This window comes from Drosophila ficusphila, unplaced genomic scaffold (assembly GCF_018152265.1).
Source record: "Drosophila ficusphila isolate 14025-0441.05 unplaced genomic scaffold, ASM1815226v1 contig_791, whole genome shotgun sequence".
In the NCBI taxonomy this organism is placed as follows: domain Eukaryota; kingdom Metazoa; phylum Arthropoda; class Insecta; order Diptera; family Drosophilidae; genus Drosophila; species Drosophila ficusphila.
This window is the reverse complement of record NW_025064737.1, coordinates 28,522,674-28,539,592: the sequence shown is the minus strand read 5'-3', so window position 1 is coordinate 28,539,592 and position 16,919 is coordinate 28,522,674. Positions and strand designations below refer to the sequence as shown.

Here is a 16,919-nt window from a genome sequence, read left to right as displayed (position 1 = left end):
ATTACACATATGGGTTAAATACGAGCTGATGAGCAAATCAAATCATAAACTTAAAACTCTGAATAACAGTTAAATGCGAGATGGATGAATCATATGAGTTGCTGGCCAGGAGATACTCACCCTCTGATGCGGTCCACTCGGTTCCTGGCCTGACCCGTGTTCCCTGATCCACTGCCGTTGGTGATGGTGTTCCCCGATCCCGTGCTCTTGGCGCCCACACTGCTCTTGCTGTTGCTCTTGTGGATCTTCAGGTTGGAGTTGGACCTCTTCGAGGTGGTCTCCACCACCGTGTAGGGGATCTCGCGGAGCTGCTGCTCCGACATGCCCTCCGTGTCCACCAGGTCGAACTGCAGGTGCTTCGCCAGCTCGCTGTTCCACATTCGACTGCGCGACTCCGAAGGGGATCTGTGCAGATGAAATAGGTAGCATAAGTAATAATAAAACAAGAAAGGAAGCTGGCTTCGACATGCGAAGCTTATATACTCTTGCAGTCATCAAATATGTCGATCAAAATACATAGAGACTAAACAACATCGAAGTCATGACAATTTTTCCATTAACTTCCCTTATTTTCGATATGGCAGCTATAGGATATACATATTGGTCCGATTTTGATGAAATTTAATATTGTATTTAAGATTATCTGACGAAAAACAACGATGATTTTTCGATCCTTCCTTTGGCATGTATTGGTATATTAAAGTAATGCTAAGAGTAATATCCTCCGATAACTCACTTGTTCTTGCGATGCCTCCTCGACTTGTGGTGCGAGTGGGTGTCCGAGTGGCTGTCGTTGCTGTGCAGGCTCCTGGCCACCATGCTGCTCTTGGACACCGCCGCCTGCTGGACGGAGCTCTGGCCCAAGCTGGCCTCCGCCTGGCGCCGCTGCACCTCCCGCCACTGCGAGGTGGAGTCGATCAGCTCGGCGCTGCCGCTCCGCATCGAGGAGCTCCTGTGGCCGGAGTAGCTGCGACCCCGGGTGCTGTCGTGGTCCGATCCTCCAGCGGAGTCCCTGCGGTGTCGGTGCGATCTGCGGTGCTTTCTGTGGTGCGAACGGCCCGATCTTCCCGAGCGACCCGATCCCCGCGAGAGCTCGCTTTCGTTATCCGAAGTGCGACGGTGGCGGTGCTTGTGTCTTAATAAGGAGAATATTTAGGGTTAGATAACAAAATTTTAGTTATCCTTTTCCTATATAAATTAGTTTCCTTAAACAACAAATTACTCATCTCACAAATATTTAATAATATTCTGACCTTTCGTTCTCTAATGTTAACCCGATGACTTTTAAAAATTCCTTAAATCAAGATCTCAAGATTAGATAAGTAAGCACATTTGATGAGCAGTGAAATTCGAAATGATTTGCATATCGGAATTGTTCTGTTAAAAATATCTTTTCTGATAAGATACGTTCACATACCAAACTATAACGAACTGATGCGCAGTTAAATTGAGAAATTTGAGATTGATTAATCCCAATTTAATGGGTAAACACTCACTTGTATCCTGACACTCAAACTAGGCGCTTGCAGAAAGCGATAGGCTTTACTGAGAATCAAAAAGTCGCAGTGAGTAGACAACTTGACTCGTTCTTAACCTCTGCAGGGTTACTATCGGTAATGAATTTAATTCGCCTCGTAAGATAAAAGAAGTGTGTGCCCTATCTAGATTCCTAACTTTCTGACATTCAGGATTTAGATGCTACGATTTTAGCCAGTCCAAAGTTCATCAAACTGTTTACAAAAATGCAAATATGTGCCGAAAAAGAACTATTCAAATAATAAGATATGTTAAGAAAGGACTTCCCGCTTTAATGACCTCATGGGTTTTTCTTAACAGTAACATTAAACTAGAAATACTTACTTGCGCGTGGACCGCGAGTCGTTGGAGGAGTGGCTCTCGACTGAGCTGGAGCGGTACCGCTGCTGCTGGTGCGAGGCGGAGGAGGAGCTGGCCCGCTGCCGCTGGTGGTGCGACTGCGACTGCGAGTGGGAGTGCGAGGAGGAGCCCGCCGCGGAGGAGTGCGGGTGGTGCGGGTGGTGGCTGGTGCCGTGGCCGTGGCTGTGGTGGCTGTGGTGGTGGTGCAGCCCCCCGCCCGCGGTGCTGGCGGACCGCACGGACCTCGGGCTGGAGGGGTTGTGCCCGAAGAGGGAGCGCTGCTGGGAGCGCGGCCAGGGAGCACTCCGCGTGCTCCGCGGGGAGTCGGGGGTCTGCAGGTTGCCGCCGCTGTTGTTGTTGTAGCTGCTGGAGTTGTTGTTCTGCTGCTGGTGGCAGGGCCGGATGCCCAGGCTGGTGGGAATGCTGTAGGTGGAGCGGTAGGGACTGTCGTAGTTGCTGTTCCGGAGGAGAAGGAGAAGGAGAGCGGGGGCGGGGATCAGTCAGCGTGATCTCGCATTATTTTGCCATAAATTTAAATTGTTTAACATAAACGTTGATTAAAGCCGCGGCTAGAGCCCGTTTAGGCTGTCCAATTCGATCCGAATCGAGGAGGCGGGCAGGCGGGTAGGCGGGAAGGTGGGGATCTGGGGAGGCAGCTCCAACACGCCGAGATCGACACAGACAAATAATGCGCGTGTGCAAAATTGAGTAATTGCCGCACTGGCAATCAGCGGGCAATCATTTCGTACTCTCAGGAGTCGTCGCTTCGCTCAGTTCCACCGAGGATCCCAGGAATCCAGAACGTGCCCGGTGATTTATGCTCCCTGCGATCTGCGATCTGTGATCTGGCATCTGGGATCTGGGATCTGCGATCTGCGATCTATGGAGTGGGGATCGGGGACTGGAGATGGGGGATTGGCTGCCTGATTGGCCTGATGTTTGGCTTCTCTTTGTTTGCAAATGATAAATGACGCGGGCTATTTGCTCATCCGCGGCTTCGCCTAGGCATCCAGCGATTACTCTTCGTTTCGGGCGGGGATTGGCTTCTATTACCTTATTTAGAGCCTCACCTGAGCGTGTAATTTATGCACGGATGGTGGGCAAACACTTACGCCGGACAGCTGGAAGTGGTCCCTGGTAATTGTCTAATTCGAGTGCTTCTTGCACTCTGCTCAGCTCAGTGCCACTCGGAGTGCACTCCCCTTCTGCGAATCTCGCGGCATGACTCAATTTCTGCGCAAAGTTACCAAAGAACGACTGAATTTTATTTGGCCACATAATGTGATGCCTTCGCTGCCGTAAAACATTAATAAATGCTGCGTCTAGACTCTAGACAATGTAACTGCCTCCGAAATGGCAACTAAATGGATTTGAACACGAATTCGAAACAGAAACCGAAACAGAAACAGAAACCAGAGTGCCGGGGGGCACTTGAGACGGGACAATGCCAAGGAGCTTCTATCCATCCGTCCTGTTTGTCCTGTCAAACGCAGGCGGGAAAGGCGGAAAAGGCGGGGATGATGAAGTGCCCGGCTGCATTCCGCTCAAATTGAACCCGGCGATTCCGAACGGCAATGGCAATGGCGATGGCCATGCCGAAATATATGTTTTGAAATTAAAAAGAGATCAAAGGCGAACCCTCTCAACGAGCCACATAAGAGCTCTTCCGGCGCGCCAGCTCCAAAAATGATTACTAAAAAGCAAAAGGAGTTGGCCGAAAAAAGGACTTGGCCGAAAAAAGGACAACTGCGTCAAGGGAAGCAGCTGCCGTGCACACACGGGTAATACAGAGCGCGGGGCACTACGGGTAAATCAAAACTTTTGTGCTCGGAACGAAAACAAACGGCGGGCTTTTCGGGAGTACTCACTTCGAGATGGTGCCCATTCCTGGCTGGGGCAGGGGTCTGTTGCCCATGTGGCTGCCCCCACTTGGGGTTCCGGCTCCCAATCCACTGCTGTTTCCATTGCCATTGCCGTTCCCGTTGAAAAAGTCATCAATCACGCGGCGCGGCTGGCGCTTCGAGGGAGTGCGGGTGAAGGCGGGCGGCGATCGTCCGGCGGAAAGTGCATCCTTCTCCGTCGACTTGTCCGGGCGACTTGGGTGCGGTTCGGGGTGTGGCAGGCATGCGGAGTAGGTGGTGGTGGTGGTGGATGGAACATAAAAGAAGGCATAAAGGCGTCCAAATATTAACAACACAAGTAGGGAACACGCCAAAACAAAAAACATGCGAAAGACGCTAATAATGAACAGCGAACCGTAAAAAGGTTGTAAAACACACAGGCCAAATAAAACAAAAACTTTCATTTGTTCCCCAAATTAAAAATGCTCTGTTCTTGGGGCAGCCGTAAAACGCCCCTAAAAACTTTTTGGCCACTAGAAATTGTGCTCCAGCCAAGTTAATAGTTTCACTGAGTTACGGTTCGCCACGTGAACTCCATTTGGAGCCGAGCCGAGCTCGGAGCAAGAAAGTTTGCCGCAGCAACTAAATGGTCGGCCGCAGTCACCGCAAATGTCCAGTCATAAACATGTGAAGGATCTGCCCCCTGTGCTCCCCTCGAATCCCCTAGATTCTGCTGAGTTCCCCCAGATTTCCCCGACTGCTCGCCACATTCGTCATGCACAATTGCCTGCATTCGGTGAGCTTAGAGCTTAGAGCCGCCTTTTCGCAGAAAGTCATTAGTGGGCTTGCACTCGAGCTGCTTTTTGGCTGACTGCCCGAAGGCCCCTAATCCCAGTACCCCACTCCCCTGCAGATCCGACATTTTTATTGGACTTCCAATTAGTTGACCAGGCGATGGCGATGGCGATGGCGTAAACTTGATCTATGAACACTGCTGCGATGCACTGCACGCCTGCTTCTGTTTGGTTTGACTTTGACTTGGCCAGAGATGAGTTCTAATTGGGTTGGCGGGAAATTCGAGGAGCCGACATGCGAGCCCAGCTCACTTGTCGTTTTCAGGGGTTCCTTCTGGAGTGGCTGCTGATTAAATCCCGACTGCATGGGCATGACTTATTGAAGGGGAAATAATGGGCGACTTTTGCATTACGAATTTTCCTGATTAAATAGTTTTTGGCCATACGTCCGTTGTTGATTTAACTTGTTTATTTGCAACATTTTTAGGAAGTCCAATACCCCCACTTGAATTGCCAACACAGAAACCTCTTCGAACCCACTTCTCCTCTCGAGAATCAGCTCACTTGTTCGCTTGGAGCCCAGCCCCGTTTCCCACTTGAGCTCCCCTTAATGAGCTAATCACATAAGGTGCATTTGGGGTCGAGGAAGTGAACTCGAGTGCCTGGCCATTGAAATTTGTTACGTCTTAATTGGCTGCGCTTTCGGGTTTGGTCAGTAAATTAGGCGGCGGAGCTCCCTCCGCTGGGCGGGGCACACACGACCGCTCCCACGGGATCCTCCCTGGAATCCCTGTTCCTGGCGAGGGGGGAGCCCAGTTGACCCAGCTGGTACTCACCTGTGCCTGAAGCGCGATCCCAGCTGGAAGAGGTCGGCGGCGTGCGACTGCGAGCTGGGCAGGGGGGCCACTCGCACCTGCCTGAAGAAGGCGTGGTGCTCCACGCAGCAGCGCCACAAGTGCTTGCAGGCCGACTTGCGGGGCGTCTCGAATCCGTAGGTGCTCAGCTCGTTCTGCGGGAAGACAGAGAACAGAATCCAATCGCGGAGGTGTGATAAGCACTAAAGTCGAGTCACGATGGGAACAGGGAACTGGGAATTGGTAACTGGTAACTGGCAACTCGACTGGGAAATGCCGACAAAAAAGGGGGAGGAGTTACAAAGTGTAAAGTGGTGGCCGAAAAAAGGAATGTAAAAGGGAAAAATCAAGGCGAAGGAAAATGCTTAAGTTTCCGCCTTTTGTGCGCGTCAACTGGCTGGGAAACTTTTTTGATTATCAAAGCGTTAACACCCGAAAGTGTGCAACTTTCAGCAGCTTCGGCCATTCAGCGTCTTCTATCTGCTATCTGCTTTCTGCTATGTGCCACCGAAGCCACCGAAGCCACCGAAGCCACCAGCTACTTGTTGTCTAACGAGTCCTCCCACGCTCTTGGCGCCACTTGATGCCGCTGACAGCCAAAAGTTGTCACTGTAAGGGGCACCCAGAAAAATTGGCGACACTGCAGAACGGGAATAAGAAATTGAAGGCTTATGAAGGGAGTTGAGGTAAATAGGATACCCTGTGAAAATATTGCAGCTGGATCATATATTTGTTTTCTTTACTTGAGTACATTTCTTGGTTGAGGAATAACTTTACCTAAATATTATTTCCAGTTATTTAAATATTATTTTCCTGTTAGTTGTTGGATGAGAATAATTTAACCTCAAGTAATTTTTAATAAAATGTATTTCTGTATTTCTATTTCTACTATAAACTTTGTGCTCTGTGAGCTGGAAGACTCTTCCTACTCAACTTTGTCATAGGTCTACTACCCTTTAGTGGCAACTTTCGACCATTCACTCGCGGAACGAACTGCAAATTGTAAAAAGCACTTGTCGGCAAACAAATTTATGGCTGGGATGGGATTGGGACTGGGACTGGGATTGGGATTGGGGATCGTCACAGTGGCCATTGTCGTTTCGGGCTCCCAGTTACGAGTTACCAGTTGGCAGCTCCCATTGTCGCGCTGGGCGCGTTGAGAATTTACATTTTTATCGCTTATCCTGAGCATAAAATAGCGTCCTTTATAATAAACTTTGGCAATGCGCGGCCAATAGTAATGAGCCACCGTCGTCTTGTTGCGCAGCACCACGATCCCGCTAGGAGTCAGTCCCAGGAAGTACTCCACGCTGTCCTCGCCCTGCGGGAAAACCGGGAAAAATAGAGAAAGAGAAAGGGAGAGAGAGTGAGAGAGAGGGGGATGAGAAACTTTGGCAAACAAAGGCGGCGAAAAGTTTCCTCTCGGCCATTGCCAAAAAATGTGTTAACAAGAAGAAAGTTTTCGCCCATTAGCAGCAGGCGGCATTTTTATGGATACCTCGCGCAGCGATGCCGCCCAGAAAAAAGCCGAAATAAATGTAATTTCAGCTGTTAATTAAATTAAAGAAGGCGAGCGGCGAGGCTCAAAAGACGGCGGTCTGGCGCCGCGATAGTCAATGATTTGTGTCTATAAACAAACACGGCGACGAGCGAGCGAAGGGGTGGCCGAGTCCACACAACCCAACCACATGAAGCTCAAGGGTTCGGGGTTCGGGGTGCGAGGCCCCAACCCCACACATGGGGGTTCGGGGTGCACAAACACAGCTGGTGATTTATTGAGGTTTGATATCAAAGTAAAGGGCAATAAAAAATGCAAATGAAGTGCCAACTTACGCAGCCGGAGCGTAGACACACGAGACTCGCTTTCGGGGTAATCACCCCCCGAAATGTGAGCAAATGATTTATAATATTTGCCTCGAAATGAAATTAAACTTTGCATTCCCTCTGACCCCTTTTATCCGGATGGCTGAGCGTTGAGGCCCGCCTGTCTGGTGAGCCATCCCATCTGCGGTTTCGGAACTTGGTCCCATGTGGGACTCGGAACTCCCCCGCTTCACCCAGAATCATGAACAGCATCAGCACATCATCGCTTACCAGAACGGGATGCAGGTCCACGCCGTACATGTCGTGCCACTTGACTTTGTCCAGATAGTTGAGCTCGGCGCTGGAGGGCGACATCCCCTTCAGCTGCTGGTGGAGCTCGGAGACGCGGGTTTCCAGCTCGTTGCTCTGGTTCGGCAGGAGCCGGAACTCGGACACGTAGCCCTTCGAGTGGCGCCGCTGATCGTAGTCGCCCAGCTCCGCTGCAAGTGAACAAGCATATGGATACAAGTGGGTATGCCATTTGAGATTACTTATTTTAAGGGAAATCTACATGCAAAGTAAACATGATAAACACAAGGGACTTCAAGGGGGTTCGGGGAATGGGTTCAAAGCACTCGTCACCTGTGGTCCACTGCGTTTCCTTTTACTTACATTGCACCACAAAGGCTCCGAGCTCGGCGGCCAGTTCGAAGGCCACATGCAGTCGGCCCTGCAGAACGTCCTGTTTGACTTGCAGGAAAAGCTGATACCTGCAATGGACAAATTTCATTAGCCAACAGGAAAACGAAAAGCCGATAACTAGGCGACAAGCAGTTAACAAGTGGGCAAACAGAATCCGGGCATAAAATTAGTTGATCCCCTCGGATGTTTGTCCACAACAAACAGAGCCGACTTGTTGACTTTGGGCGTAACATGGAAATCATTGAAACCATTGAAATCATTGAAACCATGGACGATGAAACGAGTCAAATGAACGGCAGACGGTAGGCCGGCATCATATTTCACAATTATTTGCTAAAATCAGGCGCAGTGTGTGCTTCAAGCTGTCTGTTTGCACCAATCCTCAATCTCTCTCTAAGCCCCTCGTTCGAATTTTCAACTTTGTCCTGCCCAAAGTCAATTGCCGTTTATTGTGCGCCGCAGACTTTGTATAGCTAAAATAACACAATATTCTTTGGGCCACAGTGCACTTGCCATAATGCAACAGCAACAGCAATGGCCACGGCAACGGCAATTGCATTGCCACGCCCCGCACTCATCGCCGCCGCGCCGCCCCTTTTCCACTTTCCACTCTGCACTTTGCACTCGGCCAGAAGTGCATTTCGATGCATTTATATGCGCTAATATTAGCAGTGGATTCAGCGGCAGTTGGCGTGGATTTTGATGATGTTTGGCCAGTGGGTTTTCCCGGCTTTCCCCGATGATTATGGCGAACGTGTCGCCGTATGGAGAGCAAATATTTGCACACACCAAATGCTTGATAAATGCAGCACTTGCCCCAGGACACCAGACTCGCGGACTCCGGACTTTCGGACTCCCGATGACGTGGCGATGAAAACCATGGCCAGGGTCACTTTTCCGCACTTTTCCCCACTTCCCCGCCGTTTCCCTTCGCATTTGCGACATTTGGCGCTTTCCCTTCGGCCTGATGGCCTTTCCACCAGCGTTATTTTAATTTATTTCGCTTGATGTGCGCGCATAAATGCATTAATTGCTCAATGCATTATCCGCTAGTTGAGTGGGCAGGCCGAGTTCACAGTCCTCGGCTCGTGCATCTCAATTCGCTTCATTTGTTGTTTATTGCGTTATAATTATGCGTCTGTGTGCCTCAATTAACAAATTAAATTTGCCAAATTCAATTTATCGAATTTGCGGCATACCAAAAGTTGGGATGGCACAAATTAAATGCTTAAATATTAAATGTTTAAATATTAAATGCTTAAGCATTAAAAATCAATTCAACACCGCGCACTGAACTTTGAGAGGCTGTAGCTTGGATAGTTTGACTCCGATTTTAAAGAACGTGTTTTTTGGTTAGCTAGAAAACTGCTTTTGAGTACAAGCTTCGGTTTTTGTGTTACTCACCTTGTGATTTCCTCCAACAGCTTGCAGGGATCGGCGGCGTAGAACTTAACTCCGAAGTACAAGTCATAGGGATCCGACTTGGGCTTAAGTTGCCGCGAAATGCGGGACGCGGGGTCCAGCCAGTGCTGAAAGAACGCAGAGAAATAGATAAAATGGGTAATTCAAGGGCGCACCACGGGGCGTATGAGCAACCAGGTGGGGACACACTTTGGCAGGAGCGATGAAAGCGAAATTATGTAACCTGGCCCGCAGCCAAGGGACACTCAAAGAGTTGCCTTGGTCTGGCGGCCGGCTTTTTGTTTCATTTTCAGCGCTTGACGCGCCTGAGTGAATTTCAATGAAAACGAAAATGAATTTCCGAACCAATATGTTTGCCCGGCGGATGCGGCCTCCTCCTCGCCGCACACACTTACCGTCTGGTTCTCCTCGTCCACATAACGAATGCCGAAGTATGAGGTCTCGATTAAATTGAGCCTGGCAAAGACGACATCCAGCAGAGCCTGGCCGGGCAAATCATCCTGAAAATAGACAAGAAAATTGCTGTTAAAACAGAGCAGGCTCCGGAGCAGGATAAAGGAGCAAAAGCAGGAGAGGCAAGGCAAACACTGCAAACACTGGAAACACTGGCAAACTGTTGAGCCATTGAATGGCCACAGACACGGTCCCCGCTTTCCATTTCTGCTCTCCGTTCGTCCTGCGTTCCATCGTCCTATTCCATCGAAGCTCGGCTTCGTCCTGCGCCGACAAAAGTGAAAACTTCCCAGTGACAATTATTCAATTGGAAAATTGCTGCCTTTTTTGTGCCTCTGATAAAATAAAATGGGGAAATGGGAAAATAGGAAAACGCCCCCGTTCTTCTTGACCAAACAATTTATGGCAAATCGAAGGCGGCCGAAGTCGGAGTCATCGCCGGGCAATCAACGATTTTGCTGTTGGTTTAATTTAATTTGTTAAGGCTTTAAAGCGCCAATTCCTCTTTTCCCGCTCTGTCTGTCTGGTGGCAATAATAAATTGAGTTTATTCTCCGGGGAGACCTGCGAATCACCCCGAAAAAGGTGGCCGCAGCTGCAGGAACCGCAAAAAGCACCCAAACTACGGCCGTAGGGTGTGCTATTGTTAACCGCAAAGGCTGCTGCCTGCCACGCCCCCCGCTTACCGCCCGCCCCCGATGAGGAAGGAACGGCTCGTCGATTGTCTGCAGTGTGTCTCATGTGTTTCTCTTTTTTGGGAGCTGACCAACAGACACTGACTTTTGCCTTTTGTTGTGTGTTGTGTGTTCGACCCGCTGCCATGTTTTATTTATGGTGTTTCTGGCTGGTCGAAGGATCCCTTTGGGGGCATCCACATCCCCATCCCCGTCCCGATCCACATCCGCATCCTGCGCACGGCACTTCCCCTCCGCGTGCATATTGGCCTGCTTTATTGTTGTTGCGTAATAAACTTAATGGCTGGCAAGTGTGAACACACTGGGATTCCGGAGTGGGAACTCGGTGTAACTGCCAGTTCACTCGCAACTTCGGCCGGACTCGAACTCGTTTTGAATTTATGTTAAACATTCTGCTGACCGGACTCGAGTTCCGAACGGAGCTGCTTAACTTGCCGTCTGGGAATTGTAAATGCCAAAAGATGGAGTCAGAACGGGGATGGCATAGAGGTTTGTATTGGAAACGATATTTGATATACATTGCTCCCAAGTTTTTGTGGGATACTTACACACATTTGGTTGTTCCCTCGGTTCTGTTACAAGTAAGTTGTATTAATCTCAAGAATATTCTGTTTGAATGGTGTAAACCATAACTCTTTAAAGTATCACAACGTACTCCGCATGCAAATGCCGAGCGGTTGCTTTTTGCAGGAGCCCCGGGCAACAGGAGGAGATTCGGTGCGTGTGTGTCAAAACTAATTGCATTTGTGTTGACTGCATTAGAGGACTGTCGTTAGCAGGACGAAGTGACACAGTGACAGTGAATTGACGGCGACAGTGGCAAAGCGAACGTGAGCCTGCAGCCGAGTGGGCCAGGACATCGTCCCGCCGTCCTGCTGCTCAAATTGCATTACAAATACTGAGGCGAACGTGGGCAAGGACATTAAAACAATGGTCTGTGAAATTTCCTGCACAAGTCGTGTCCTTATTGTTTTCATCCTTTCTCCGAAAGCTCTCGTCCCCGCTTCCCTCGCCTCCCCCCTTGCCTTGCTGTCAAAGCTCTTACCATAAAACACAACACGAGAAGAAGAGTGCATTTTAAAAATGCATAAGGACATGAGCGTTCATCATATTGTCGGTTTGTCGTTTACTTAGCGAGAGCCGGAGCTAATAATGCATGTGCACGTAAATGGAATTCCAAATGAGGAGAGAGTGGAGCAAGACAGTATCCCTCAAACTTTGCCGAAAGCGAGAGGGGCTTCCTTATCGATCCGTGGCTATTGGATTGTGTACCTTTTTCCTTGGAGTCCCGGGAATCCCAACTAATAGACCCACAGAATAACAGTCGGCCTAATGAACTACTCGTTCAGCGCCTAAGTTATGGCCAGAAATCAACGTAAACACGTAAGGACCGCAATTAATCACGGGGGTTTGGCCGGAAAAGCTTGGGCAAACAAAAGTGTTTGGGTCCCGAAAGGTTTTCCAGGACCAGACGAGCGCTGGGAGGCGGAACTCCATTTCCCCTCGCCAATTTCCACACAACTCACTCACTGACAGAGTTCAATAAATTAGATTTTCCCCGGACCAGTGACGTAGATGATGTCTGGGGCATCAAAGGATGAAGGCTCTGGATGATCCTGATGCTGACAGCGCAGCGAAGGAGCACGAGGACGAAAAAAAATTAAGGAGACGCCGGATGTGCCCCACGATGATTATGTTGATGCTAATGATGATTAGGTCTTTGGCTAAAATGTCTTAATCAAATTATGCTTACTTTGATGTTGCTCGAAGGACCTCCCTCGCAGCCAAAGGACATCGAATCCTGGCCAAGTACACTTAATGAGCTTACATTTTGGCCCCATCCCCGCCTTCCCTTCCAGCCGCCTCTCAACCTCGATTGCCTGCTTTTCTTGTCAGCTGACGGCAACACTGAAGAACGAGGAAGTTTTTGCCATGCAACTTAATTAGGAACGCCAAGTGGTAAACCGGAAAATATAGCACACATGTCTGGCCACCAGCCACCCCACTTGCCAGAGTTTTTCCCACCCTCGGGGGACACTTTTCGGGGGCGAAATCCCAGCATCGCGTTCTCCCGAAACGCAATCAGCCTGCTGGCTAACTTTAAGTACGTGACTAACCCGAATTCGGCCTCCTGCGTGCTGCAGAAATCTGCTGCAAGTCCCTTTAACACAATTAACACATGACTTAAAGAGCAGTAATTCTTGTGCAGTTTCAAGTCCAGCCAGATTACACCCTCTTCTCTTGCGCAATCTCATTTGCTGCTGTTTAAACTTGAAGAAACGCCAGCTTATTGCCTTGCCGGAAAGCGGAGACAAAGCTGGCAGAAATGGAAAAATAAAAGCAAGTCCAAGTCGCTGGCAATGAGGGTCAGGTCAGATGTGGAAGACGATGCCCGGCATCTGCTGCCAAAAGGTTTTTCCATCCACGGGTCGTATACTTAATGCCCTCAATGTGAGCTTTCCCATTTTTTTGTGTGCAGCCTCTCCAATTGCATTGTGCGTATAATTGCGATGCTTGGCTTAAACGTGCGCTGACCTCTGACAACAACAACTGCAACAACAACAACAGCAACAAGAAAACACAACTCCGAGGAAAACAGCAAAAAGCAGCTAGGAGGAAAAAACAGATACGGAGAGCTGAGAGCTGCATTCGTTTGTGTTTATAACGGCATTATGAGTCTTAAGCTCAGGGCAGAAGTAAGAGAAATAAAAATAAAAGGCTCAAAGCAAACAAACGAGGCTAAAACAGAGAGTCGGAGAGGGACGGAGCGAGTGCAATGTCACAGACAAAACGGCGACAAAATGAAAGAAAAGCAATGGCAGCAACATCGTGTCGTCGTTATGCACAAAAACCAGGCAGCGTTTCCAAATGCTAAAGCAGATTTATGTCCCCCGCCCCAGGACCCCTCCCCCCCCTTCCATCCCCGTCCCGTGATCCTCCCTGCTCATCCCATATTGGCGCATCTTCACCTAACTGAAAAACACATTCAACAAACGAGATTTGCGTAATTCCTGCAGCTCAGCGCCGAGGAGAAGCTTTCTCGTCTCGTCTCCGTTTTTGTTGTTTTGTTGTTTGCCGGCTGCTTGTTCCTCGCAATGTTTGTTGTCAGACTGTGTGTTGTTGTAGTTGTTGTTGCTGAGGATGCTGGTTCCAGGCATTCCATCACCGAGTGCTGAATACCCTGCATCATTTTATTGGGCATCGAAATCAATTTAATTGTTGATCACCTCTAGGCATATTTAAGTATTCAAGCATTTAATGTTGGTAATCAGCTTTAAATCCCAGGGTATCCTGCATTCGTTTCTCCGCCAAGATTCGGTTGAGTCAGCTCCTTGCTCCCCAGATGCTGGCGGTTTAGAAACGTCGCTGTCTGTTTACGAGAGTTTTATTTCGCATGCCACGCCAAACGGCAAGCAGTAAGCGGCATGCGGCAAGCGGCACAAAGCCTGACAATGCTGGATGCGGATGGCTGCGACTCAGCCTCTGACTTTGGCTCTGACTTTGGACTCGGGTTCGGCATTCAGGTTCAGCACTCGGCATTCAGCATCAGCATCACCATCAGCTTTAGCTTCAGCCTCGGCTTTGGCTTTGGCTGAGGAATCAGCTCTGGCCGGGGGTTTTGGCCTCAGCTGCGATATGAGTTGTGGGTTCTGGTGCATCATCGTCATTTTCATCGTCACATAGCGGCACTTCCCATTCTGCTTTTCGAACAGTTTTTTTTTCCCATTTCTGCCGCATGTTTGGGCCGTTTTTTCTGGGTTGCAGTCGCTGGTTTTTTGGCCCGTCGTCGCTTGTCGCAGCTTTCCGGCACATATTTTTTTTCTTTTTTTTTGGATTCTCTTTGAGGACAGTTTCCTTTTGCAGAGCTAATTCCAAACTCCGGGGCGTGCTATCGACGCATCTGGGCGTTCTGGTGCCGCGAATCCGGTGAAATATTGCACGTGCAACTCAGATGCTCAGACGCTCAGATGCCCAGATGTTCCAGCTGTTGAACTTGTCTCGAGCTTTTCCGGCTTTTCCGGCGAGAGCTACGACTTCCGCCGCAGAGGCATCACTTGCATTTTCCACAAGTCGCAATCGCATTCGCACGACGTCTGTGCAAACGCTGGATATCATTGTTTGGCTGGCAAATATTTCTGCTCTTATCCAACTGTGCACAAAACTCAAGAAATGGACGTGTGCACTGCCAGAAAACTATGACTAATAAGACCCCTTGAACACCCATACATGATCGAAAGAACAAGTTAACTAGTTCACCTTGAAATAACTCAGCACAAGTATTTCAATGGACCGTTGGTCTCCAAATGTGATGAGTACTCAACATGAAATGACATAACCAGATCATTAATCATCCACACCAGACTTCTTGGCTCAATTCTGGCCAATCATGCTGGTGAAACCCCCGTTTTTCCGGGTGTAGCAGTCCGCACTCACCTTGAATTTCCTCGGCGCTTTGTTCGCTGGCCCATTCAAACGCTCGGCAAACAAACGGCGGAGCCAACTGACAGCGACACAGGGCGCAAAGAAGTCGGGCTCCGCGGTCCGGGAACGGAGGAGGACGGCGGTTGGACGTCGGACCACCAGGTGAGTGAGTTATCTGATGGCCGTCAAGCCGGCCCGCCTGCCACCCACCAGAAAGGCGGCCTCCCGCTGCCGGCTGTCCGTTCTGTATTTGCGTTTAAAGTTTTTTTGATTGAATTGTTGCAAATTGTTTGCAAATCTATTTCTCCGGGCCTCCGCCCCTCACTTCTGTACCCCTTTCCCCACGATTGAACAATTGCTTTTTGTCTTGTCTGCGGTGCGGGGGCTTTGTGGCCACGCAGATAGGTATACTCGCATTCGGGTATTCAGATTCAGATATTCAGATATAGCCGGCGAGTCTCGACTTGACACTGAGTTATGGTTCTGACAGCTGCGAAAGGCAACGAGCGGCGCAAAAACTCTTGGCCAGCTTGGCCCGGCTTTCGAGTTTCCGAATTTCAGTTTCTTTCAAGGGGCGCTTTGTTAATCCTATTATCCAACCGAAGCGCAACTTCAGCAACAGATAAAGTAATTACCCCAGCTGCCCCAAAAAGTGGCAGTGGCAGAAAAAAGGGGCAACGCCGGAAAACTGTTTCGCTGAGCTTGGCAAAAGGGGAAAATATTCGGGGTTTTTGGGTCTAACCTTTTGCCTCCTATTAATTACGTCATTTAATACGGTTGAAAGCGGGAGTATTGTAAAATTTGGTTTTCGCTTGGGCTCTACACAGTGGAAAAATTGTGGCACATATTTTGGCAACGTTTCAATTTGCTAAAGAGAGTCCTTATTCTGCTCGTTAAAGCCCCTTTTAAACTTGGATAACAAATTAAGTTAGTGGGGTACACCATTTTAATATTAATCACTTACTCTCTGCCCGAAAACCGAAAGCATAATCCATTCTGTCGGAGTATCTTTACCGTCGTTAGGCATTTGCCATGGAAATGCAGCCATTTTCATTTCGACTTCACGGGTCAAATCAATGGCCTGGCCTTGGAAAACGGCCCAAATTACCGTCCATAACTGCTGGCCAGGCCAACATTAAATTTAAGCACACAGAACACAGCTCACAGATACCGGGATAGCCAGATACAGATACACAGGTGTGGGTGCTGAAATCTAGACGCCGGCATTTATTTAGCCATTAAACACGCTTCATGGGCTTTGCTTATTTTCATTTTCATTATCAATTTGAGCGAGCTCTGTCCGGTTCTCGGCTCAGAGCGACCCGCCGCTGTAAAAAAGCTTTTAACTTAATTATGTTGGCCATAAACTGCAGGTTTATTTCGGCCAGCAATGACGCGGGCTGTGCTGCGAGTCGCGGACTCTAATTAAATGTCGCTCGGGGGCCTGGCCAACTTCTGGCCCCACGCTTGGGCCCCCGATACGAATATGGCCATTTCGAATAGCTGGCGTGGAGTGTTTGCTCGTGAGCCACTCGAACTAACCATTTTCCGAATCGGCCTGTCATTGCGGCCGGTGTGAAGTGAAGTGCTGTTGCGGCGCGGAATGATTTACATAAATTCTCCAATGGCACCCTGTATTGACAGAATCAAGCGCTGGACAAACAATGCCCACACACTCCGGCTCGGAACGGCTTTAACCGTTAAGAAATAATTATATAACCTTATCCAGCGGTAACAAGCTTATGCCATTTCGGCCGCCTCAAGTGCCAGAGTGCCAGAAGAGCCAGTAGAGCTAGCAGAGCCGATCTGCTTGGGAGCACTCGAAAAGTGGCCGAGTCTGCGGTACGAGTTCGGCCAAATGTCATTAGCATGGTAAGCGTGATAAATGGCCCACAGACTCGCGGATTCTGGTCTACATGCGCACGTAGACTTCCCAGTCTGGCATGAAGTCGTCAAAATCATTTGTCACAGTTTTGCCAGCCTTTAAGTGACTGGTCTCCAGGGCTGCGACAGAGGTCTTGTCCCGATTTCGGCGGGTTCAACTCCATTTTTCAGACTT

At 49.3% G+C, this 16,919-nt stretch overlaps 1 protein-coding gene across 1 annotated transcript in view; it reads right to left on the bottom strand.

Annotated features, from left to right (window-relative positions):
- LOC108086818 (hornerin) overlaps window positions 1–16,919 on the bottom strand; it is a 53,164-nt gene that overhangs the window by 7,822 nt on the left and 28,423 nt on the right. The window contains 10 exon segments of the mRNA XM_017183861.2: window positions 121–405; window positions 737–1,135; window positions 1,861–2,331; window positions 3,744–3,971; window positions 5,347–5,519; window positions 6,533–6,685; window positions 7,459–7,667; window positions 7,840–7,937; window positions 9,274–9,398; window positions 9,687–9,791. Of these exon segments, the coding sequence (XP_017039350.2) occupies window positions 121–405; window positions 737–1,135; window positions 1,861–2,331; window positions 3,744–3,971; window positions 5,347–5,519; window positions 6,533–6,685; window positions 7,459–7,667; window positions 7,840–7,937; window positions 9,274–9,398; window positions 9,687–9,791 (2,246 nt within the window).